At 41.4% G+C, this 27221-nt stretch overlaps 1 protein-coding gene across 1 annotated transcript in view; it reads left to right on the forward strand.

The window, feature by feature from the left end:
* The window catches only part of LOC130291413 (cyclic nucleotide-gated olfactory channel-like), a 148206-nt gene extending 125449 nt beyond the window's left edge, over nt 1-22757 (forward strand). The window contains exons 7-9 of the mRNA XM_056540126.1: nt 20259-20365; nt 20882-21645; nt 21865-22757. Coding sequence (XP_056396101.1) covers nt 20259-20365; nt 20882-21645; nt 21865-22494 — 1501 coding nt within the window. The 3' untranslated portion in view covers nt 22495-22757. The remainder of the gene's footprint in view (nt 1-20258; nt 20366-20881; nt 21646-21864) is intronic.
* The last annotated feature ends 4464 nt before the right edge of the window (nt 22758-27221 follow it).

The following is a 27221-nucleotide window of genomic DNA, read 5'->3' on the forward strand; positions in this document are numbered from 1 at the left end:
GCCTTCAATTCCGGACAAATTTTCTCTCTAAAATTTCAATGGCGCTCCTTCTCTTCTGAGCACTGTAGTGCACCCGCAGAGCACTTTACATCCACATATGGGCTATGTTCTTACTCAGAAGAAATGGGGTAAAAAAAATTGGGGGGCTTTTTTCCTATTTTCCCTTGTGAAAATTAAAAATTTAGGGTAACACCAGCATTTTAGTGAAAAAAAACTTTTTTCTTAATTTTCCCATTTAACTTTAACCCCTTAAGGACTCAGGACGTTTGAGTACGTCCTGTCAAATACCGGCCCCCCGCCGCTAGCCGGAGGGGAGCCGGTGCCCGATGCCTAAAGAAATCGTTCAGCAGGCATCGCGGCATATCGCCCAGGGGGGTCATGATGACCCCCCATGTTGGCGATGGCCGCAGATCGCTGGACAATTCAGTCCAACGATCTGCGGCAGATTCCGGGTCAATCGGGTCTCTAGTGACCCGGTGACCCGGAATTACAGGCTGTTACAGCCATAGCCAGCAGGGGTGAGGTGACACTGGTGCCACCTCACGATCGCCCTGATTCGTCGGCCGGTTTACTGGCCGACCAATAAGGGCACCTGCTGCGGGTGTCACTCCCGCAACCTGCTCCGCCCCTCTTCCGGAGCACATGAGCGGGTGTAGGATGTGGACCCCGGGAGCTGGGGACCCCGAACCCCGGCGTCAATGTTGGGATCGGGGCCCCAGGAGCGGCGGCGGCGGGACTGACCTGTGCCCGGAGCAGCAGCAGGAGGTGAGTGACAGCCTCCTGCTGTTGCTTAGCAACAGCTCCCAGCATGCAAAAAGGGCATGCTGGGAGCTGTAGTTATGCAACAGCAGGAGGCAGACCACCACAACTACCAGCATTCCCTTATGGGCATGCTGGGACTTATAGTTTTGCAACAGCTGGAGGCACATTTTTTCTATGGAAAAGTGTACCTTCAGCTGTTGTATAACTACAACTCCCAGCTTGTACAATCAGCTAAAGTGCATGCTGGGAGTTGTAGTGGTGCATCTGCTGGTTGCATAACTACAACTCCCAGCATGCCCGTTGGCTGTCGGTGACTGCTGAGAGTTGTAGTTTTGCAACAGCTGAAGGCACACTGGTTGTGAAACACTGAGTTAAGTAGCAAACCAGTGTGTCTCCAGCTGTTGCATAACTACAATCCCCAGCATCCCCAGCCAAAGCAGTATGCCTCCAGCTGTTGCATAACTACAAGACCCAGCATGCCCTTCCGCTGTCCGTACATGCTGGGGGTTGTAGCTTTTGCAACAGCTGAAGGCACACTGGTTGCAAAACACTGAGTTTGTTACCAAACTCGGTGTTTGACAACCAGTGTGCCTCCAGCTGTTGCAAAACTACAACTCCCAGCATGCACTGATAGACCGTACATGCTGGGAGTTGTAGTTTTGCAACAGCTGGATGTTTCTCTTCCCCCCCCCCACCCAATGTGAATGCACAGGGTACACTCACATGGGCAGAGGTTTACAGTAAGTATGCGGCTGCAAGTTTGAGCTGCGGCAAATTTTGTGCCGCAGCTCAAACTGCCAGCGAGAAACTACTGTGAACCCCCGCCCGTGTGACTGTACCCTAAAAACACTACACTACACTAACACACAATAAAATAAAAAGTAAACAACACTACATATACACATACCCCTACACAGCCCCCCTCCCCAATAAAAATGAAAAACGTTTGATACGCCACGGTTTCCAAAACGGAGCCTCCAGCTGTTGCAAAACAACTACTCCCAGTATTACCAGACAGCCACTGACTGTCTAGGCATGCTGGGAGTTATACAACAGCTGGAGGCACCCTGTTTGGGAATCACTGGCGTAGAAAACCCCTATGTCCACCCCTATGCAATCCCTAATTTAGGCCTCAAATGCGCATGGCGCTCTCACTTTGGAGCCCTGTCGTATTTCAAGGCAACAGTTTAGGGTCACATATGGGGTATCGCCATACTCGGGAGAAATTGTGTTACAAATTTTGGGGGGTATTTTCTGCTTTTACCCTTTTTAAAAATGTAAATTTTTGGGGAAAAGAAGCATTTTAGGTAAAAATTTTTTTTTTTTTTTACATATGCAAAAGTCATGAAACACCTGTGGGGTATTAAGGTTCACTTAACCCCTTTTTACGTTCCCCGAGGGGAAGAGCAGAGCACTTTTCTGAATCGAGAGAAATTGGGCTTCAAATTTTGGGGTATTTTCTGCTATTACCCTTTTTAAAAATGTAAATTTTTGGGGAAAACAAGTATTTTAGGAAAAAATTTGCTGCTGCCTGCTGAGATGTTGGAGGCTGTTATTGTAACTATCCCTAAGTCTGGGAAATCTATAGTAGAAAATGTATCAAATGTAGAAAATGATAGACCGATTTCTCTTTTAACCCCTTGGGGATGGAGCCTAGTATAACCCAAAGGACGGGAGCATTTTTTGCAATTCTGACCACTGTCACTTTAAGCATTAATAACTCTGGGATGCTTTTACTTTTCATTCTGATTCCGAGATTGTTTTTTTCGTGACATATTTTACTTTATGTTAGTGGTAAACTTTCGTTGATACTTGCATCATTTCTTGGTGAAAAATTCCAAAATTTGATGAAAAAAATAGAAAATGGGGCATTTTTCTAACTTTGAAGCTCTCTGCTTGTAAGGAAAATAGACATTCCAAATAAATTATATATTGATTCACATATACAATATGTCTACTTTATGTTTGCATCATAAAGTTAATATGTTTTTACTTTTGGAAGACATCAGAGGCTTCAAAGTTCAACAGCAACTTTCTGTTCCGGTTTGAAGTGGAATTGAAGGGCCTCCATATTAGAAATACCCCATAAATGACCCATTATAAAAACTGCACCCCTCAAAGTATTCAAAATGACATTCAGAGAATAGCAGCAAAGTGAGGGAGAAAATTCTAAATCTTAATTTTTTACACTCGTATGTTCTTGTAGACCCAGTTTTTGAATTTTAACAAGGGGTAGTAGGAGAAAAATCCCCCCAAAATGTGTAACCCAATTCCTCTCGAGTAAGGAAATACCTCATATGTGTATGTGAAGTGCTCGGCGAGCGCAGTAGAGGGCTCTGAAGGGAAGGAGCAACAGTGGGATTTTGGAGAGTGAGCTTTTCTGAAATGGTTTTTGAGGGGCATGTCACATTTAGGAAGCCCCTATGGTGCCAGAACAGCAAAAAAAAACCCACATGGCACACTATTTTGGAAACTACACCCCTCAAGGCATGTAACAAGGGGTCCAGTGAGCCTTAACACTCCACAGGTGTTTGACGACTTTTTGTTAAAGTCGGATGTGTAAATAAAAATAAAAAAATTTTCACTTAAGTGCAGTTTTGTCTCCCAAATTTACCATTTTTACAGAGGGTAATGGGAGAAAATGCCCCCCAAAATTTGTAACCCCATCTCTTCTGAGTATGGAAATACCCCATGTTAGGACGTAAAATGCTCTGCAGGCGCACTACAATGCTCAGAAGAGAAGGAGTCACATTTGGCTTTTGGAAAGCAAATTTAGCTGAAATGTTTTTTGGGGGGCATGTCTCATTTAGGAAGCCCCTATGGTGCCAGAACAGCTTCCGCACTACAATGCTCAGAAGAGAAGGACCACCATTGGGCTTTTGGAGACAGAATTTGTTTGGAATGTTTTGGAAACTACATATCTGTGGCCTTCAATTCCGGACAAATTTACTCTCCAAAATCCCAATGGCGCTCCTTCTCTTCTGAGCATTGTAGTGCACCCGCAGAGCAATTTACATCCACATATGGGCTATGTTCTTACTCAGAAAAAATGGGGTTACAAATTTTGGGGGGCTTTTTTCCTATGTTCCCTTGTGAAAATGAAAAATTTAGGGTAACACCAGCATTTTAGTGAAAAAAAACTTTTTTCTTAATTTTCCCATTTAACTTTAATGAAAATTCAGAAAAAAAATGCATGCACAGAGAATTAAAATTCAAGAAGAACTGGCTAATTTACATAATTTACAAAATAAATTCCAATTTTCAGCTGGCTTGGCCAATCGCATATCTAAACTCGGTGAGCTGTTGCATTTGTTAGACCTGTATCAATATGACCTAGCAATGAGGCAGCTGAATGTTTAGCATTATGGCCAATCTAATAAATCACGGTTATTTCTAGCATGGCAAGTTAAAGTAAAAAAATCTAAATCAAAAATTACATATTTACAAAATTTAGATGGAACAACATTTTTTAACCCTCAAGCAATAGCAGATTCTTTTTCAACTTATTGCTCCAGTTTATATAACATCATAAATGATTCCAGCATCCCTCATCTGACATTAGCTTCAATTAAAGCATTCTTATCGGATATACCGTATCTCCCTCAAATCTATCATTAGAACTATTACGAAATTTAGTAAGTGATACAACAGAAGCAGAAGTATTAAATGCAATTAAAACTCTTAAAGATGGAAAGGCCCCAGGTCCAGATGGCCTTATTAATGATTTTTATAATGCTCATACGGAAATTATTGTTCCATATCTCACCCGGTTATTTAGAGAAGTCCAACTTACGAGTAAGATGCCTGATGAGATGTTGGAGGCTGTTATTGTAACTATCCCTAAGTCTGGGAAATCTATAGTAGAAAATGTATCAAATGTAGAAAATGATAGACCGATTTCTCTTTTAACCCCTTGGGGACGGAGCCTAGTATAACCCAAAGGACGGGAGCATTTTTTGCAATTCTGACCACTGTCACTTTAAGCATTAATAACTCTGGGATGCTTTTACTTTTCATTCTGATTCCGAGATTGTTTTTTTCGTGACATATTTTACTTTATGTTAGTGGTAAACTTTCGTTGATACTTGCATCATTTCTTGGTGAAAAATTCCAAAATTTGATGAAAAAAATAGAAAATGGGGCATTTTTCTAACTTTGAAGCTCTCTGCTTGTAAGGAAAATAGACATTCCAAATAAATTATATATTGATTCACATATACAATATGTCTACTTTATGTTTGCATCATAAAGTTAATATGTTTTTACTTTTGGAAGACATCAGAGGCTTCAAAGTTCAACAGCAACTTTCTGTTCCGGTTTGAAGTGGAATTGAAGGGCCTCCATATTAGAAATACCCCATAAATGACCCATTATAAAAACTGCACCCCTCAAAGTATTCAAAATGACATTCAGAGAATAGCAGCAAAGTGAGGGAGAAAATTCTAAATCTTAATTTTTTACACTCGTATGTTCTTATAGACCCAGTTTTTGAATTTTAACAAGGGGTAGTAGGAGAAAAATCCCCCCAAAATGTGTAACCCAATTCCTCTCGAGTAAGGAAATACCTCATATGTGTATGTGAAGTGCTCGGCGAGCGCAGTAGAGGGCTCTGAAGGGAAGGAGCAACAGTGGGATTTTGGAGAGTGAGCTTTTCTGAAATGGTTTTTGAGGGGCATGTCACATTTAGGAAGCCCCTATGGTGCCAGAACAGCAAAAAAAAACCCACATGGCACACTATTTTGGAAACTACACCCCTCAAGGCATGTAACAAGGGGTCCAGTGAGCCTTAACACTCCACAGGTGTTTGACGACTTTTTGTTAAAGTCGGATGTGTAAATAAAAATAAAAAAAATTTCACTTAAGTGCAGTTTTGTCTCCCAAATTTACCATTTTTACAGAGGGTAATGGGAGAAAATGCCCCCCAAAATTTGTAACCCCATCTCTTCTGAGTATGGAAATACCCCATGTTAGGACGTAAAATGCTCTGCAGGCGCACTACAATGCTCAGAAGAGAAGGAGTCACATTTGGCTTTTGGAAAGCAAATTTAGCTGAAATGGTTTTTGGGGGGCATGTCGCATTTAGGAAGCCCCTATGGTGCCAGAACAGCTTCCGCACTACAATGCTCAGAAGAGAAGGACCACCATTGGGCTTTTGGAGACAGAATTTGTTTGGAATGTTTTGGAAACTACATATCTGTGGCCTTCAATTCCGGACAAATTTACTCTCCAAAATCCCAATGGCGCTCCTTCTCTTCTGAGCATTGTAGTGCACCCGCAGAGCAATTTACATCCACATATGGGCTATGTTCTTACTCAGAAAAAATGGGGTTACAAATTTTGGGGGGCTTTTTTCCTATGTTCCCTTGTGAAAATGAAAAATTTAGGGTAACACCAGCATTTTAGTGAAAAAAAACTTTTTTCTTAATTTTCCCATTTAACTTTAATGAAAATTCATCAAACACCTGTGGGGTGTTAAGGCGCACTATACCCCTTGTTACGTTCCGTGAGCGGTGTAGTTTCAAAAATAGGGTTGCACCTAGGTATTTATTTTTTTGCGTTTATGTCAGTACCGCTGTAAAAACAGCCACCCCTGTGCTAATCACCAATTTAGGCCTCAAATTTAGTGCGCTCTCACTCCTGAGCCTTGTTGTGCGCCCACAGAGAATTTTACGCCCACATATGGGGTATTTCCGTACTCAGGAAAATTTTGCGTTACAAATTTTGGGGGTCATTTTGCCTTTTACCTCTTGTGAAAATAACAAGTCTGGGGCAACACCAGCCTGTTAATGTAATTTTTATTTATTTATTTACACTAACAGGCTGGTGTAGACCCCAACTTTTCCTTTTCATAAGGGGTAAAAGGAGAAAAAGCCATTTTGGAAACACTGCCGTACGATACGTTTTCATTTTTATTGGGGGGGGGCAGTGTAATGGGGTGTATATGTAGTGTTTTTACCCTTTATTATGTGTTAATGTAGTGTAGTGTTTTTAGGGCACATTCGCACTGGCAGCGGTTTACGGTGAGTTTCCTGCTAGGAGTTTGCCCTGCGGTGAAAAATTTGCCGCAGCTCAGGAAACCCTCTGCAAACCTGCCCATGTGAATGTACCCTGTACATTCACATGGGGGGGGGGGACCTCCAGCTGTTTCAAAACTACAACTCCCAGCATGTACTTACTGTGCATGCTGGGAGTTGTACTTTTGCAACAGCTGGAGGCACACTGGTTGAAAAACCTTCAGTTAGATTCTGTTACGTAACTCAGTATTTTCCAACCAGTGTGCCTCCAGCTGTTGCAAAACTACAACTCCCAGCATGTTCTGATCAGCGAGGGGCATGCTGAGAGATAACAAATGTAGCCCTTTGGATTTTAGCAATTTCACAATCTTTGATTACCAACAATATTCCTACAATTGTAATGGGTATTAAAATATGGAAAAACACATTAAGTAAAGGTATAATAAACCTTACAAACTACTCTGATACCCCATTTAGAGCTTTACAATATTTACTCCCACACACTAATCTGGAAGAGTGGGGAAAACGATGTATTGAAAAATTATCAGATATTAGTGAACAAGATACTTTAATTCCATTCACTGATCTATATATATGAAATACCTCATATGTGTATGTGAAGTGCTCGGCGAGCGCAGTAGAGGGCTCTGAAGGGAAGGAGCAACAGTGGGATTTTGGAGAGTGAGCTTTTCTGAAATGGTTTTTGAGGGGCATGTCACATTTAGGAAGCCCCTATGGTGCCAGAACAGCAAAAAAAAAAACCACATGGCACACTATTTTGAAAACTACACCCCTCAAGGCACGTAACAAGGGGTCCAGTGAGCCTTAAAGGGGTACTCCGGTGAAAACCTTTTTTCTTTTAAATCAACTGGTGGCAGAAAGTTAAACAAATTTGTAAATTACTTCTATTAAAAAATCTTAATCCTTCCAGTACTTATTAGCTGCTGAATGATACAGAGGAAAATTCCTTTATTTTTGGAACACTGATGACATCACGAGCACAGTGCTCTCTGCTGACATCTCTGTCCATTTTAGCAACCATGCATAGCAGATGTGTGCTAAGGGCAGCATGGTGGCTCAGTGGTTAGCACTGCTGCCTTGCAGTGCTGGGGACTTGAGTTCAAATCCCACTAAGGACAACAATAAATAAAGCGTAATAATTATTATTATAATAATGTCAGCAGAGAGAACTGTGCTCGTGATGTCATCAGAGAGCATTCCAAAAAGAAAAGAATTTCCTCTGTAGTATTCAGCAGCTAATAAGTAAAGGAAGGATTAAGATTTTTTAATAGAAGTAATTTACAAATATGTTTACCTTTCTGCCACCAGTTGATTTAAAAGAAAAAAGGTTTTCACCGGAGTACCCCTTGAACACTCCACAGGTGTTTGACGACTTTTCATTAAAGTCGGATTTGTAAATGAAAAAAAAAAATTTTCACTTAAGTGCAGTTTTTTCTCCCAAATTTACCATTTTTACAGAGGGTAATGGGAGAAAATGCCCCCCAAAATTTGTAACCCCATCTCTTCTGAGTATGGAAATACCCCATGTTAGGACGTAAAATGCTCTGCAGGCGCACTACAATGCTCAGAAGAGAAGGAGTCACATTTGGCTTTTGGAAAGCCAATTTAGCTGAAATGGTTTTTGGGGGGCATGTCACATTTAGGAATGGTGCCAGATCAGCTTCCGCACTACAATGCTTAGAAGAGAAGGACCGCCATTGGGCTTTTGGAGACAGAACTTGTTTGGAATGGAAGTCAGGGGCCATGTGCGTTTACAAAGCCCCCCGTGGAGCCAGAACAGTGAACCCCCCACATGTGACCCCATTTTGGAAACTATACACCTGTGGCCTTCAATTCCGGACAAATTTTCTCTCTAAAATTTCAATGGCGCTCCTTCTCTTCTGAGCACTGTAGTGCACCCGCAGAGCACTTTACATCCACATATGGGCTATGTTCTTACTCAGAAGAAATGGGGTAAAAAAATTTGGGGGGCTTTTTTCCTATTTTCCCTTGTGAAAATTAAAAATTTAGGGTAACACCAGCATTTTAGTGAAAAAAAACTTTTTTCTTAATTTTCCCATTTAACTTTAACCCCTTAAGGACTCAGGACGTTTGCGTACGTCCTGTCAAATACCGGCCCCCCGCCGCTAGCCGGAGGGGAGCCGGTGCCCGATGCCTAAAGAAATCGTTCAGCAGGCATCGCGGCATATCGCCCAGGGGGGTCATGATGACCCCCCATGTTGGCGATGGCCGCAGATCGCTGGACAATTCAGTCCAACGATCTGCGGCAGATTCCGGGTCAATCGGGTCTCTAGTGACCCGGTGACCCGGAATTACAGGCTGTTACAGCCATAGCCAGCAGGGGTGAGGTGACACTGGTGCCACCTCACGATCGCCCTGATTCGTCGGCCGGTTTACTGGCCGACCAATAAGGGCACCTGCTGCGGGTGTCACTCCCGCAACCTGCTCCGCCCCTCTTCCGGAGCACATGAGCGGGTGTAGGATGTGGACCCCGGGAGCTGGGGACCCCGAACCCCGGCGTCAATGTTGGGATCGGGGCCCCAGGAGCGGCGGCGGCGGGACTGACCTGTGCCCGGAGCAGCAGCAGGAGGTGAGTGACAGCCTCCTGCTGTTGCTTAGCAACAGCTCCCAGCATGCAAAAAGGGCATGCTGGGAGCTGTAGTTATGCAACAGCAGGAGGCAGACCACCACAACTACCAGCATTCCCTTATGGGCATGCTGGGACTTATAGTTTTGCAACAGCTGGAGGCACATTTTTTCTATGGAAAAGTGTACCTTCAGCTGTTGTATAACTACAACTCCCAGCTTGTACAATCAGCTAAAGTGCATGCTGGGAGTTGTAGTGGTGCATCTGCTGGTTGCATAACTACAACTCCCAGCATGCCCGTTGGCTGTCGGTGACTGCTGAGAGTTGTAGTTTTGCAACAGCTGAAGGCACACTGGTTGTGAAACACTGAGTTAAGTAGCAAACCAGTGTGTCTCCAGCTGTTGCATAACTACAATCCCCAGCATCCCCAGCCAAAGCAGTATGCCTCCAGCTGTTGCATAACTACAAGACCCAGCATGCCCTTCCGCTGTCCGTACATGCTGGGGGTTGTAGCTTTTGCAACAGCTGAAGGCACACTGGTTGCAAAACACTGAGTTTGTTACCAAACTCGGTGTTTGACAACCAGTGTGCCTCCAGCTGTTGCAAAACTACAACTCCCAGCATGCACTGATAGACCGTACATGCTGGGAGTTGTAGTTTTGCAACAGCTGGATGTTTCTCTTCCCCCCCCCCCCCACCCAATGTGAATGCACAGGGTACACTCACATGGGCAGAGGTTTACAGTAAGTATGCGGCTGCAAGTTTGAGCTGCGGCAAATTTTGTGCCGCAGCTCAAACTGCCAGCGAGAAACTACTGTGAACCCCCGCCCGTGTGACTGTACCCTAAAAACACTACACTACACTAACACACAATAAAATAAAAAGTAAACAACACTACATATACACATACCCCTACACAGCCCCCCTCCCCAATAAAAATGAAAAACGTTTGATACGCCACGGTTTCCAAAACGGAGCCTCCAGCTGTTGCAAAACAACTACTCCCAGTATTACCAGACAGCCACTGACTGTCTAGGCATGCTGGGAGTTATACAACAGCTGGAGGCACCCTGTTTGGGAATCACTGGCGTAGAAAACCCCTATGTCCACCCCTATGCAATCCCTAATTTAGGCCTCAAATGCGCATGGCGCTCTCACTTTGGAGCCCTGTCGTATTTCAAGGCAACAGTTTAGGGTCACATATGGGGTATCGCCATACTCGGGAGAAATTGTGTTACAAATTTTGGGGGGTATTTTCTGCTTTTACCCTTTTTAAAAATGTAAATTTTTGGGGAAAAGAAGCATTTTAGGTAAAAATTTTTTTTTTTTTTTACATATGCAAAAGTCATGAAACACCTGTGGGGTATTAAGGTTCACTTAACCCCTTTTTACGTTCCCCGAGGGGAAGAGCAGAGCACTTTTCTGAATCGAGAGAAATTGGGCTTCAAATTTTGGGGTATTTTCTGCTATTACCCTTTTTAAAAATGTAAATTTTTGGGGAAAACAAGTATTTTAGGAAAAAATTTTTTTTTTACATATGCAAAAGTCGTGAAACCCCTGTGGGGTATTAACCCCTTAAGGACCAAGGACGTACCGGTACGTCCTTGGTCCTGCTCTTCTGATATAACGCGGGGTTACACAGTAACCCCGCGTCATATCATTGCGGGCCCGGCGTCATAGTGAAGCCGGGATCCGCCTCTGATAGCGCGCAGTGCCGATCGCGACGCCGCGCGCTATTAACCCTTTAGCCGCGCGCTCAAAGCTGAGCCGCGCGGCTAAAAGTGAAAGTGAAAGTTCCCGGCTAGCTCAGTCGGGCTGTTCGGGATAGCCGCGGCTAATCGCGGCATCCCGAACAGCTGACAGGACAGCGGGAGGGCCCCTTCCTGCCTCCTCGCTGTCCGATCGCCGAATGACTGCTCAGTGCCTGAGATCCAGGCATGAGCAGTCATGCGGCAGAATCGTTGATCACTGGTTTCTTATGAGAAACCAGTGATCAACATAGAAGATCAGTGTGTGCAGTGTTATAGTTCCCTATGGGACCTATAACACTGCAAAAAAAAAGTGAAAAAAAAAAGTGAATAAAGATCATTTAACTCCTCCCCTATTAAAAGTTTGAATCACCCCCCTTTTCCAATAAAAAAAAAACACAGTGTAAATAAATATAAAAATAAACATATGTGGTATCACCGCGTGCGGAAATGTCCGAATTATAAAAATATATCATTAATTAAACCGCTCGGTCAATGGCGTGCGCGCAAAAAAATTACAAAAAAGTTATAGGGGTCAGAAGATGACAATTTTAAACGTATAAATTTTCCTGCATGTAGTTATGATTTTTTCCAGAAGTCCGACAAAATCAAACCTATATAAGTAGGTAATCATTTTAATCGTATGGACCTACAGAATACATGTCAGGTGTCATTTTTACCGAAAAATGTACTACCTAGAAACGGAAGCCCCCAAAAGTTACAAAACAGCGTTTTTTTTTTCAATTTTGTCGCACAATGATTTTTTTTCCCGCTTCACCATAGATTTTTGGGCAAAATGACTGACGTCATTACAAAGTAGAATTGGTGGCGCAAAAAATAAGCCATCATATGGATTTTTAGGTGTAAATTTGAAAGAGTTATGATTTTTTAAAGGCAAGGAGCAAAAAACGAAAATGCAAAAACGGAAAAACCTCCGGTCCTTAAGGGGTTAAGGTTCACTTTACCCCTTGTTACATTCCCCGAGAGGTCTAGTTTCCAAAATAGTATGCCATGTGTTTTTTTTTTTTTGCTGTTCTGGCACCATAGGGGCTTCCTAAATGCGGCATGCCCCCAGAGCAAATTTTTTTTCAAAAAGCCAAATGTGACTCCTTCTCTTCTGAGACCTGTAGTGCACCAGCAGAGCACTTTTGACCCCCATATGGGGTGTTTTCTGAATCGGGAGAAATTGGGCTTCAAATTGTGGGGGGTATTTTCTGCTATTACCCTTTTTAAAAATGTAAAACTTTTGGGAAACCAAGCATTTTAGAAAAAAAATGTTTTTTTTTACATATGCAAAAGTCGTGAATCACCTGTGGGGTATTAAGGTTCACTTTACCCCTTCTTAAGTTCCCCGAGGGGTCTAGTTTCCAAAATGGTATGCCATGTGTTTTTTTTTTTTTTTTTGCTGTTCTGGCACCAAAGGGGCTTCCTAAAGGTGACATGCCCCCCAAAAACCATTTGTCGCTCCTTCCCTTCTGAGCCATCTACTGCGCCCGCCGAACAATTAACATAGACATATGACGTATGTGCTTACTCGAGAAAAATTGTGTTTCAAATACAAGTAAAATTTTTCTCTTTTTTACCCCTTGCAAAAATTCTAAAATTGGGTCTACAAGAACATGCGAGTGTAAAAAATGAAGATTGTGAATTTTCTCCTTCACTTTGCTGCTATTCCTGTGAAACACCTAAAGGGTTAAAACGCTGACTGAATGTCATTTTGAATACTTTGGGGGGTGCAGTTTTTATAATGGGGTAATTTATGGGGTATTTCTAATATGAAGACCCTTCAAATCCACTTCAAACCTGAACTGGTCCCTGAAAAAAAGCGAGTTTCAAAATTTTGTGAAAAATTGGAAAATTGCTGCTGAACTTTGAAGCCCTCTGGTGTCTTCTAAAAGTAAAAACACGTCAATTTTATGATGCAAACATAAAGTAGACATATTGGAAATGTGAATAAATTTTTTTTTTTTTAAATATCCATTTTCCTTACAAGCAGAGAGCTTCAAAGTTAGAAAAATGCTAAATTTTCAAATTTTTCATCAAATTTTGGGATTTTTCACCAAGAAAGGATGCAAGTTACCACAAAATTTTACCACTATGTTAAAGTAGAATATGTAATGAAAAAACATTCTCGGAATCAGAATGATAACTAAAAGCATTCTAGAGTTATTAATGTTTAAAGTGACAATGGTCAGAATTGAAAAAAATGGCCGAGTCCTTAAGGTGAAAAAGGGCTCAGTCCTTAAGGGGTTAATGAAAATTCATCAAACACCTGTGGGGTGTTAAGGTGCCCCTTGTTACGTTCCGTGAGCGGTGTAGTTTAAAAAATAGGGTTGCACCTAGGTATATATTTTTTTGAGTTTATGTCAGTACCGCTGTAAAAACAGCCACCCCTGTCCTAATCACCAATTTAGGCCTCAAATGTACGTAGTGCGCTCTCACTCCTGAGCCTTGTTGTCCACAGAGCATTTTACGCCCACATATGGGGTATTTCCGTACTCAGGAAAAATTTGTGTTACAAATTTTGGGGGTCATTTTGCCTTTTACCTCTTGTGAAAATAAGAAGTCTGGGGCAACACCAGCATGTTAATGTAATTTTTATTTATTTATTTACACTAACAGGCTGGTGTAGACCCCAACTTTTCCTTTTCATAAGGGGTAAAAGGAGAAAAAGCCCCCCAAAATTTGTAGTGAAATTCCTCCCGAGTATGGAAACACCCCATATGTGGCCCTAAACTGTTTCCTTGAAATACGACAGGGCTCCGAAGTGAGAGAGCGCCATGCGTACTTGAGGACTAAATTAGGGATTGTATAGGGGTGGACATAGGGGTATTCTACGCCAGTGATTCCCAAACAGGGTGCCTCCAGCTGTTGCTAAACTCCCAGCATGCCTGGACAGTCAGTGGCTGTCCGGAAATGCTGGGAGTTGTTGTTTTGCAACAGCTGGAGGCTCCACACTGCCGTACGATATGTTTTCATTTTTATTGGGGGGGGGGCAGTGTAATGGGGTGTATATGTAGTGTTTTACCCTTTATTATGTGTTAGTGTAGTGTAGTGTTTTAAGGGCACATTCGCACTGGCGGCGGTTTACGGTGAGTTTCCCGCTAGGAGTTTGCCCTGCGGTGAAAAATTTGCCGCAGCTCAGGAAACCCTCTGTAAACCTGCCCATGTGAATGTACAACCTCCAGCTGTTTCAAAACTACAACTCCCAGCATGTACTGACTGTGCATGCTGGGAGTTGTACTTTTGCAACAGCTGGAGGCACACTGGTTTAAAAACCTTCAGTTAGATTCTGTTACCTAACTCAGTATTTTCCAACCAGTGTGCCTTCAGCTGTTGCCAAACTACAACTCCCAGCATGTTCTGATCACCGAAGTGCATGCTGAGAGATGTAGTTATGCAACAGCTGGAGGTACGCAACTACAACTCCCAGCATGCTGAGACAGCTGTTTGGGAATGCTGGGAGTTTAAGTTTTGCAAGATCTGAAGGGCCACAGTTTAGAAACCATTGCACAGTGATCTCCAAACTGATCTCCTCCAGATGTTGCAAAACTACAAATCTCAGAATGCCCAGACAGCAAACTGCTGTGTAGGCATGCTGGGAGTTGTAGTTTTGCAAACTATGGTTTGGAGTTATATTTGGAAAGGCGGGAAGGCAAGAGTCAGGACCAGTTTAGATATCTCTAGAAAGATATTATTTGATGGCATTGATTCCCGCTACGTTTAAACCGATACACACCAGAAGTTTCAAAATCCTGCTGGCGATGTAATACTGAAGTCGGTTCCTTTCATGGTGGGACTGTGGTGAAATCCAAAAATTCTGGAACCAGGTTTTTGTATTAATTCTTAAGATTATTGGACGATGTAATTGGGGGCAGGAAGTGGCACTATCATTATCATTAACTACAAACACCCTGTCGACTCCAGAATTGACAGTAATAACATATATTTTGTTTGTGGCATGTACCCAAATAGCCAAGAAATGGAAATCAGAGAATATCCCAAACATTACTGAGTTAGAAAACATTGTGCATAGAAATTATAAGAAGTTTGATAATAAAGAATTTTCCATATAATAAAATATATGAACAATACTGGAGACTATGGAAATTATATAGATGCAAGTTAAGATGCATGTCAGGGTCCGGACTGGTATACGGGGAGGACACGGGAGTGGATCCTTTGTGTCAGTGAGGCGATGGCGTGGTCCGTACCAGGGGAACGGAATCTAAGGGGTTACTGGTTTTCACCAGAGCCCCCCGCAAAGCGGGATGGACTTGCTGCAGCAGGTAACCCCCGGGTCATTCCACCCGATAGCGACTCAACCTCACTGACCGCTGAGACAGGCGCGGTACACAAGGACAAGGCAAGGCCAGGTCAGACATAGCAGAAGGTCAAGGCAGGCGGCAAGGTTCGTAGTCAGGGGCAACAGCAAGGGGTCTAGATCCACAGGCTAGGGATACACACAAAATGCTTTCTCAGGACACTAAGGCAACAAGATCCGCGAGGACAGGAAGGGGAAGTGGGTTTATATGTGTGGGAGTTATTGGGAACAGATTGGGCCAGGCACCAATTAATGGTGCACTGGCCCTTTAAATCTGAGAGACCGGGCCGCGTGCGCCGGGACTGATCAGCAGGAGGAAGGGGCAGGTGAACAGAACGGAATGTGACCTGCGGTCAGGCCCGACCCGCCGCGTGGATCGCATCCCTGCCGGAGGAAACAGAGCAGCGCTCCCGGTCAGCGAGTCTGACTGGGGTGCTGAAACCAGGAGGTGAACGCTGCGAGCGCTCCGGGGGAGGAGAGGGACCCGGAGCACTCGGCGTGACAATGCAATGATTGATTTTGATAGATGCGGGTATACTCGCTAACCTCTGGTCAAAAGACGGGAATAGTAGTTATGAAGGAGATGATATGAATGGGAGTACGAATGTTTTTTCTTTTTTTTGTGTGTGTGTTTTTTTGTGTGTTTTGTTTTGTTTCTTCCTTTCTGTGATTATGTTTATGTTTGTATTATTTGTATCTGTTATTTTTTGTGATAAAAATTATAAAAGAATAAAGAAATATATATGTATGTATATATATATATATATATATATATATATATAATTAGAAAAACATTAAATTGGGGGTGGGTTCTGGGGGCGGAATTGGCGGCTGGACACAGAGGGCCCTGTCAATATTAGAGTTTGGTTGCACGTCTTTGTACCTTTTCCAGCTCCAGGGTATCCTGTCTATGAACAGTTGCCCAGAACTGAACTGTATATTCCAGATAAGGCTTTACCAATGCTTTAAAAAGTGGTAATATTATGTACTGATTGACATGCAATTCTGAAGCCTACAATTTACAAGTACACCCAAATCCTTCTCTACAAGTGACTTCTCTAGTTTTACTCTGCCTAGGACATATGATACATGTAGGTTATTAGTACCCAGATGCATAACTTTACATTGCCCCCATTGAACCTCATTTGCGTCAGTGTGTTCAAGTCAATATGTACGCTATGCACATATTTCATAGACTGTACAAAGCTACGGTATGTGTCATCTGGAAAATAGAAATAGTGTTGCTAATTCCTTCCTCATCATTACTAAAAGCAGGCACAGTGCTTAACCGAGGGTACATTACTTATAACCAGGGCCCATTCAGAGTAGGAATCATTTACCACCACTGTCTGGGTAAGGTCTTTGAGACAGTTTTCAAGTCTTAAGAAGAGGCTGTGCTAAGGCAAATGTGGGCACAACTATGATAATGTTTGTTTAAGGGATTTCATATATATTTTACTTTGTTTAAATGCTGCTTTAAAGCTTCTTGCCCTTGCATAAGCTAAGAAAGATTAATGCAGAATAAGCTCACACATACAGCTGCCTGCACCCTTCAAGCATAGCTGTCATTGTCACATGTTGTTCCAATCCATTTGGATTTTCAGTAGTAAAAAAGTTAGTAAACTTATTTCAAGTTATAAATATGCAGTAATTTTAAAGGGAAACTGACCGTTATAGTCCGATTGAACAACATTAAAAACAGTGGTCACTTACTTTAATCTGTGTAGTATTGTCAAGTTATGCCCTATTTTCCTCCTATTGCTATTGAGCTGCTGCTGTGTGTAATGCAGTTGGGGAGCCGGCTCACCGAGCTTCTCTGGCTCCTTTATACACTGCTCAAAAAATATAGGGAGGGAACACTTAAACAACACAATGTAACTCCAAGTCAATCACACTTCTGTGAAATCACACTGTCCACTCAGGAAGCAACACTGATTGACAATCAATTTCACATGCTGTTGTGCAAATGGAACAGGCAACAGGTGAAAATTATAGGCAATTAGCAAGACACCCCAATAAAGGAGTAGTTCTGCAGGGGGTGACCACAAACCACTTCTCAGTTCCTATGCTTCCTGGCTGATGTTTTGGTCACTTTTGAATGCTGGCGGTGCTTTCACTCTAGTGGTAGCATGAGACGGAGTCTACAACCCACACAAGTGGCTCAGATTGTGCAGCTCATTCAGGATGACACATCAATGCGAGCTGTGGCAAGAACATTTGCTGTGTCTGTCAGCGTAGTGTCCAGAGCATGGAGGCGCTACCAGGAGACAGGGCAGTACATTAGGAGACGTGGAGGAGGCTGTAGGAGAGCAACAACCCAGCAGTAGGACCGCTACCTCTGCCTTTGTGCAAGGAAGAGCAGGAGAAGCACTACCAGAGCCCTGCAAAATGACCTGCGGCAGGCCACAAATGTGCATGTGTCCACTCAAATGGTCAGAAACAGACTTCATGAGGGTGGTATGAGTGTGACTCCATATCCAGACCTCCATGGGTTGATAAATTTGATTTCCATTGATAATTTTTGTGTGATTTTGTTGTCAGCACATTCAACTATGTAAAGACAAAAGTATTTCATACGATTAGTTCATTCATTCAGATCTAGGATGTGTTATCTTAGTGTTCCCTTTATATTTTTTTAGCAGTGTATTTACCGCCTACCCTGTTCCCGTGATGAATATTCAAAAGTCTTCACTAGCCTTCCGGGGTGAGCACTCTGCTCTGAGCACCGCTGCCTTCCGGGTGTAGAGATGCAATAGCGTCTGCACTCTGCTCAGAGAGCAGAGCGTTTATTCCTGGAAGTTAGTGAAAACCTCTGAATATTCATCATGGGAGCCAGCCGGGCAGTGAATATTCAGGAGGCAGGGAAGCTCAGCGAGTCAGCTCCCCAACTCCATTGCGCACAGCAGTACAATAGCAATAGAAGAATAAAGGGCATTACTTTGAAACTACTAACTAGAGTAAAGTGAATGACCACTGTTTTTAATGCTGTTCACCCACACTATAACCAAGTATGTTAGGTTAAGTGCTGGTGAACAGGCTGTCAGTTTTCCTTTTAACAATATAAAATACAATTTTAAAAACTTTTTTATGTGGATTTTTCCAGTATGTATTTATCCGTAGTAAAATATAAAAATATTGGCGCTCAGAGATCAACTGGACAAAGGGATCAATTAGTAAAATAGTAAAAGATAATTATGTATTAGGACTACACACTTTAGACAGATAATGTATTCAAAAAATGGATACTATATATATAGATCAAGTGTGCAAAATCTGGCGAAGCCACAGGAATCTTGTGGTTCACTCAAAAATAAATCAGTAAAACAAATAATTAGATAAAAACTCAATTGCCTCCAATATATAAGGATATCCAGAGTTTATAGTGATCACAAGTCATAATTAGCAAATATATGCATGTTCATGAGTTTGTATTTGCTGATAAATGTTACCCGTACTAAGCTGAGAGCATTCACAGATAACGAGATATCGTACTGGAGTATAAGCTGCAATGTTACAGGAAAAAATCCTCTGTATAGTCATCAAAGTAGACACTCTGTCAGGAGTGGATGACCAGATGGATCAGAATTCCCAGGCTAGTTGTAGCTCGCTCGAGAATCAATAACACAAAAAACATACTAAAATGAAGGATTGTACCCAGGAGACCCGTAAAAATTAGGATAATATAAAATTAATAGATAATAAGAATATAATATAGAGATAATACATATAAAGTGATACATTTATTTCTATGTTTTTCTTACATTCTCTATATTATCTAATATTTTTATAGTACCCTCATTTTTACCAGTCTCCTGGGTACAATCACAATTTTTAGCATATTTTGTATTATATTATGATTATTAACATAGCATTATTAACTTGCAAAGAACTGTTTGATTGCAACAAAGTCTCTTTATTACATATCAAGGGGTAGTACAAAGATCCCTCCTATAACCTATTCATACCCAGGACTTCTGTAACAAGGGGGCATTCACTATGTCTAGAGGAAAGATTTCTACACCAGCAGAGATGGGGGTTCATTACTGTAAGAGCAGTGAGACTATGGAACTCTCTGCCAGAGAATGTGGTCATGGTGAACTCAATAAAAAAAATTCAAAAGGGGCCTGGACGCATTTCTGGACAGTAATAGCATTGCAGGTTATAGATACTAAATTTATAAAGACAGAATGTTGATACTGGCATTTATTCTGATATTTGGAATAGGGTGGAATTTTTACCCCTGCTATGGGGCAAATGGCATTAGCCTCATAAGAGTTTTTTGCCTTCCTCTGGATCAACTCAGTAAACTTGATAGACTCTGGTCTTTTTTCAACCTTATGAACTATGTAACTACAGCAGGATGGTTACACTAAATTAACACAATGTACTAAAGTGTCAACTATACAGAGAACTTTTTTCTGTCCATAAATTTACAATGTTAACCGTATACTCCCATAGGATAACTGGTCATCTGTGAATACCCTCATCTTAGTACGAGTTATTTTTATCAGCAAAAACAAACTCATGAGCATTCATATATCTGCTGTTTGTCATTTGTGTCCATTATAAACTCTTGTTACCCCTATATAGTGGAAGCAACAGAGATTTTATTTTTTTCAATTTTTAATGATTTGTTATAATTATACATTATTTGGATTATTTGTTAGTGAATTACAAGGGCCCCAAGAGCCCTGTGTCACTAAGGGTATAGGTGTCGGACAGCTCTGGTTTGTAGGTGACCACCATTTAGTGAACCTTATATATTTTTGGATTATGTATTTATCCCTGTTCTCTATTTTTAGGGCATGCTTTATTGACCTTCAAACCAGTTATATTATAGTGTGGCTCACACTAGATTACGTCTCTGACATCATATACATCATTGATATAATTATTCGATTCCGTACAGGTAATTTATGTTTTCAATAATTTTCATGATATTTAATTAGTAGAGAAAAGAAAGAGGCTAAATTCTCTCCTTGCAGAGAGCGCAAAGTGTGGAGAACAGTGTAGGATCAATGATGGGTCTAGAAATGTCCTGCTAGGAAAATGGCTCAAGATGTTAATGGTCAACAAAATAAATAAAAAAAAGGCAATATTTAAATTGACAGATCCAACATAACAGAAACATATTAAGAACATCATTGGGGTAAACTAGTAACAGAAAACTTGGTAGGAGCAGACTGACAAAGCTGTAAGACTGTGGGTGGGGGGGGAAGAAATATATAGTACACACATAGAAATCATACCGTTTTCAAAATGTTCACTTGAAAATGTTTGACACCTGAGCTGAACAAACATTTGTATTTCTAAACATGTTCCCAATAGATTTATGCACTTTTTATTGATCAAATGAAAACTACTCAAAAAAAAAAAAAAAACTACAGCAAACTTTACAAAGCTACACTCTTTCTTCCCTTTTTAGGTTTCTTAGAACAAGGGCTACTTGTCCGAGATCCCAAGATGCTCAGTGACAGTTACATTCGAACTTTGCAATTTAAATTAGATGTAATTTCTATACTTCCTACTGATCTGGGTTATCTTGCCCTGGGAATTCACCGTCCAGAGCTTCGTTTTAACCGACTACTGCATTTTCCGCGCATGTTTGAATGTTTTGACCAGACTGAGACTCGAACTAGTTATCCAAACATCTTCCGAATATTCAATCTAGTACTATACATTTTACTCATTATACACTGGAATGCGTGTATTTATTATGCTATATCTAAAGCAATTGGTTTTGGTGTGGACACGTGGGTTTACCCTAATGTTACTGATCCCACTTATGGTTATCTTACACGTGAATATGTCTACTGCTTGTACTGGTCTACACTAACACTCACTACTATTGGAGAAACCCCTCCCCCAGTTACAGACACAGAATACCTTTTTGTGATCTTTGATTTTCTAGTTGGTGTTTTGATTTTTGCTACTATTGTAGGAAATGTTGGTTCTATGATCTCTAACATGAATGCAACCAGAGCTGAATTCCAGGCTAAAATAGATGCTATCAAACACTATATGCAATTTAGAAAGGTAAGCAAAGACTTGGAGGCCAAAGTTATCCAGTGGTTTGACTACCTTTGGACCAACAAAAAGACAGTAGATGAAAGAGAAGTGCTAAAAAATCTGCCTGACAAACTAAGGGCTGAAATCGCTATAAATGTTCATTTGGAGACACTGAAAAAGGTAAGCTGCTGCTAAAATTTCTCTAGTTGATTTTTAATACTTTATATAGAATTGTTATTGCAATTTTTGAAAGTGCGACATGAATGGTGTTATAGTGTTGCTACTTATATTTCTTTCTTTGTATCAAACACATTATAACACTCTTTAATTTGTTGTGTTGTATTTATGTAGTATAGTTTTTAGCTCTGATTCATGCATTGTGATTTTTTTTTTTTTTAGGTACGCATCTTTCAAAACTGCGAGGCTGGGCTTCTAGTTGAGTTGGTTCTGAAGCTGCGCCCTCAGGTTTTCAGCCCAGGAGATTATATCTGTCGGAAAGGCGATATTGGTCGAGAGATGTACATAATCAAGGAAGGAAAACTAGCTGTTGTTGGTGAAGATGGAATTACTCAATATGCTATTTTAACTTCAGGGAATTGTTTTGGTGAGATTAGTATTCTGAATATTGAGGGAAGCAAGATGGGGAACCGTCGAACAGCTAGCATACGTAGCCTTGGTTACTCTGACCTTTTCTGCCTTTCAAAGGATGATCTTATGGAGGCATTGGTAGAATATCCAGATGCTAAGAAAATTCTTGAGGAGAGAGGAAGAGAAATACTTGTAAAAGAGGGTTTACTTGATGAAAATAAAGAGAAAAATGCAATGAAAGGTAAATCTTCAGAAGAAAAACTAGAACTTCTAGAGTCCAATCTGGATCTATTGCACACTCGATTTGCCCGTTTGCTTCGAGAATATAGTGATGCACAGCAGAGTCTAAAACAAAGAGTCACACTTTTAGAGGGAAGATTAAAAGACCTTCAAGGTGGTGAAATCTCCTCAGATGATATAGACAGAAAGAGTGAATCTTAACAAATAAAATTGCTGTACTGCCCTGAGATTTTGCCCTTCTAAACATCAATATATTTCTTAAAATACAATCTCTGACTATTTTCCCATATACAGGTTGTGAAGCAGATCACACTTGCTAGTAGACAAATAATTGTGCCCACAGGGATTTGAGCATCAAACACATTAGTAATTACCTTGTGGTTTCAGCATATGGCTATTTCACATCTATGTCATCTCTTGGGCACTTGCTAAGCAACCAAGCAAACTTATTCTGCCAGTAAAGAACTGAAAAAGAAAAGAAATAAACTCTGCTAACATAAACATTGCATCGTTGATATATATTTCTTTGTATTTATTTGATCAGATAATCAGAAGCAAAATATAATGCAGTTGTGTGTTACTTCACACATCACAGGGCAAATATTTCTGTGTATTAGAAGGCCAAAGGGAAATAATTACGGTAATTTACCATCACAACAACATCAGCACTACAAAGACAACTGTAGTACTTTTAGGATAAGTTTCCACTTGCTTTTTTTTCCTGGCAGTTTTTGCAAAAATGCCATTGCAGTTTTTGAGCCAACGCCAGAAATGTATTCAAAAGGAATAGGACATATAAAGGAAGGACTTACACTTCTCCGCCCTTGTGGATCCACTTCTGACTTTGGCTCAAAAACTGCAGTGGCAGTTTTCCAAAAACTGCCAGACAAAAAAAAACAAGTGGAAACTTAGCCTTAAAGGATCACATTCTACTACACAGGGAAGAGTAAATATGTCTAGCTGCTCATTCACACCACCTTTTCAAGTGATTGAGCTGCTTTGCATATTCCCTTTTCCCAGAATTCACAGTGGAGTTCTAATGGCTTATAATGGTGTTCTCTTCAAGAAGTCATACCCATTTTCTCTATGCTACTACACAAGCACACTACATCTTATGACCTAACATTCTACACATGCACACTTTGATATCCATTTGATATCCTATGTAAATCCTAACATATTTGTTAAAGGGATTATCCAACATAGTTATATAGTATAAAAAAAACGTAACCCTTATCCGCATGATCTCCGTACAGTGCCCTGCTCTTCTCTCTATGGGAGAGCCGCAGATACAGCATTCGTTTGTCTCCGGCTCTCTCATATTGATGCAAAGAGCCGGGCACCAGGCAGGAGGTCGGGGGGAGATCGGGGGGGGGGGGGGGGGGGGAATGGTGTCAGCAGTCAGTCACGTGGATAGAGGATACCTTTTTGGAGTACTTCTTTAAGTGTCATACAGTAATTGACATGCTTAACAATGATCTGTGCTCTGTGGCCTCTTTTAGACTACAATTCTCAGGATCCTTTGTTTTAGGGTGGGAGGTGACTAATTTCCACACATCGGTTGCCCCTCCTATTGTGGCACAGCATAACCTAACACAGAAGCTGTGGATCTGTAGCATTCTCACAGAAAATCCATGACAATATCTGCTCTAAAATCTGTGCGAATTTGCTGCATATTTTTCTGCAACAAAAAGGTCTAGTGTGCATTTATCCTTAACAGTAAGATCAGGACTTAACACATGAAGTTGGGGTGGGCTTAACATGTGACTGGCCAAAGAAGAAGTAAAAGAAGCCTCTGAAATTAAGAGAATAAAAAATAGTTGTGCACCATGGAGGGAACTCTCAGCGACTTAAAGGGGTACTACGGATAATTTTTTTATTTTTTTTTTCAAATCAACAGGTGGGCCAGAAAATTATACAGGATTGGAAATAACTTCTATTAAAATAATCTTAATCCTTCCAGTACTTATCAGCTTCTTTATGCTACTAAGGAAGTTGTATAGTTCTTTTCTGTTTGACCACAGTCCTCTCTCTCCGTGTCAGGAACTGTCCTGAGCAGTATAGGTTTGCTATGGGGATTTGTTCCTGATCTGGACAGTTCCTGACATGGACAGAGGTGTCAGCAGAGAGCCCTGTGGTCAGACTGGAAAGAAATACACAACTTTCTCTGAAGCATACAGCAGCTGATAATTTGAAGGCCTAAGATTTTTAAATAGAAGTGATTTACAAATGTGTTTATGTTCTGGCAGCAGTTGATTTGAAAACATTTGTTTTCCAACGCAGTACTCCTTTAATAACAGCAAAGAGAGCACTAAAATCATCGTCACCACTCTCAGTGGTTAATCTAACAAAACCATGCAGGTTTTTAAAAATCTTTTGAAATGAAAGGTACAGTTTAGGAACATTGTTAACATGTAAAGATGTTAAAAGGCATTAAACGTTTTATGTACACAAAAGCACAGGACTACATCTGCCATAGCAGATTGCAGAGTTCCTGGGGGGAGGCAGCGGAGGGGCCCACAGTGCTGCTTTTTTTTTTTAAGAGCCGAGGAACGTGCTCTCGAATCACCCAAGGTGCAAGAAAAAGTGCAAACATGTTACACTAAAAAAAGTGCACAGAGGATGCGGTCTATCGCAAGCCCCTCTCTGATAGGAGAGAGGCCCCCCAACAAACCTTACCCTTCGCCTCCAGACCAAAAGGCACCTGCGAGGTTCCAGGTTCGGGACCACAAATGCTCCCAGTATCCCCTTTGGAGTTAGCCAAGGTATCTGCCCGCAGAGCCGATAACGGTAAGTACCCTGCCAAAGCAGGAGTACTCGGGGTGTTTGCAGGGAGGTGCAGAACCTAATGGCCACATACACCTCTCCTAGACCGCCAGGAGGGTCACCCAGAAGGGCTACCGCATTCTGACAAATCCTGTGGACACACAAAACGCAAAAAGTGACACAGAGAGTCAAAAATAAATAAATAAGTGAATGTGTGCAGATATACTGCCCGTACATCCCAAAAATGTCTCTGATCCTAGCCAGAAGGCCGGGAATCAAGAGGTGAGTGCCACAAGGTGAAGAGATTATGGTGCTTGTGCTTCCACTCAGTGAGCCAATTCTCCCAGTGAGTTTCGGCACCTCGGGTCACCAATCCCGAGGCACAAAAGTACCTCGGCTCTAGACCCTCCCAGCCTCATGGCAAGACCCGGAGGAAACAGGTCACATCGGGGCAGCCGTCGAGCTGATTCCTCAGAACCAGTCCCGGAAAGCCTCGGTACACCTGCCCCCTCCATGCAGCACCCATCCCCACCAGCCCCAAACCAGCGTGTCTCCCCACTGGCATGAAACTGATAAGAACAGATACTACACTTGATCTTAGGCAAAAGACCACAGTGCTGCTGCTCCACTGTTTATCTCCACCACCTGTTGTTGTTACTATGAGGTAACACTAAATCAGTCCTGCACAGTAGCTGCTGTACTATGTGAGTGACAGCTTTTAGGGTAAGCAATCTCTAATTGTTTTATTAAGTTTAATGTGGGGTAAAAAACAATTATCTTTAAAATGTTAAAGGGGTATTCCAGGAAAAAACTTTGTTTTATATATATCAACTGGCTCCAGAAAGTTAAACAGATTTGTAAATTATGAAGAAAGCAGTTAGATGCCAGCGATTAAGAAACTTCACCTTTATTGGAACCACGTAAAATCATCGACATGGAGAGACTTCAATAAGACAAACGTTTAAAATTCCAGGAATCAGCGCCAAGCATGACGCGTTTCAAGTCATGTGACCTTTCATCAGATGCATGGTGGGAAGCAGAGGGGTGTGGGAATAAATCCCAGCCTACTAATGGAACAGGTGAGTAAAATAATTTTAGCTTACGAACCAGGGATTAACCCTGTATGTTCCAAAAATAGAAGCACCCATCTACTAGACATAACAGGTACAAAGTCATAAATCATTAAACACCTATAACCATAGTTACAAGATAAGTGCAAACAATATATATGAAACCTGTATATTTTAAGGAGACACAAAGTGTATATTTAGAGGAAAAAGGTTGCCAAAACACTAGTATTTATGAATAAAAATACAGTAAATAATAATATATACGAAGCATCAATGGCAGCCTAAAATTAGTTAGTAGTGAAGAAGGACGTCTGATTTTAAATTTAACCCATGTGGTTGAAAAGTGCGCAAAGAGTAAATCCAAAAGATTTCCCTATTACGTAATGATTTGATGCGGTTCCCACCTCTGCCGTGTGAACAAACTATCTCAATGCCTGAGAAAGAAAAATGGGCTACATTACCATCGTGAACATTTTTGAAATGTTTAGAGACATTTGATGCGTTAGTGTAAGAACTGCTGCCAATAGCTCTAAGATGTTCCTGGATGCGTTTTTTCAAAGTTCTTTTAGTGCTGCCAATGTAGGATACATTGCAGCTATTACAATCTATTTTGTATATTACGTGAGTGGATTCACAATTGATAAATTGTTTGATCGGCACAGAATTCAAATTGGGAATTGGAATCGTAGAGGTCTTGGCAGCATGTGCACACACGACGCATTTGGGTAAACCGCATTTAAAAAATCCATTTAACTTAATCCATGAACGGGAACCGGCAGTGGAAACAAGGGGCAAGGCACTCTGAGATAAAAGATTACCTAAATTAGGGGCCCGTCTACTCGAAAAATGTATGCCATTTTTTAAATATTTATTAAGAATGGTGTCCTGACATAGAATAGGTAACAATTTGTTGATAATGGATTTAATACTATTAAATTCTAAACTGTAAGTAGTGGTAAAGGTAGGCTTCGATAACATGTTCGAAAATGTTTGATTAGGTTTGGGTGTAAGAAGGCTGTCTCTGGATTTTTGTAAAACTTTCCGTTTGGCTCTGTTCAGACACCAGGGCTGGTAACCTCTCTGACCCAAGCG

The sequence above is a fragment of the Hyla sarda genome, chromosome 9 (genome assembly GCF_029499605.1).
Source record: "Hyla sarda isolate aHylSar1 chromosome 9, aHylSar1.hap1, whole genome shotgun sequence".
In the NCBI taxonomy this organism is placed as follows: domain Eukaryota; kingdom Metazoa; phylum Chordata; class Amphibia; order Anura; family Hylidae; genus Hyla; species Hyla sarda.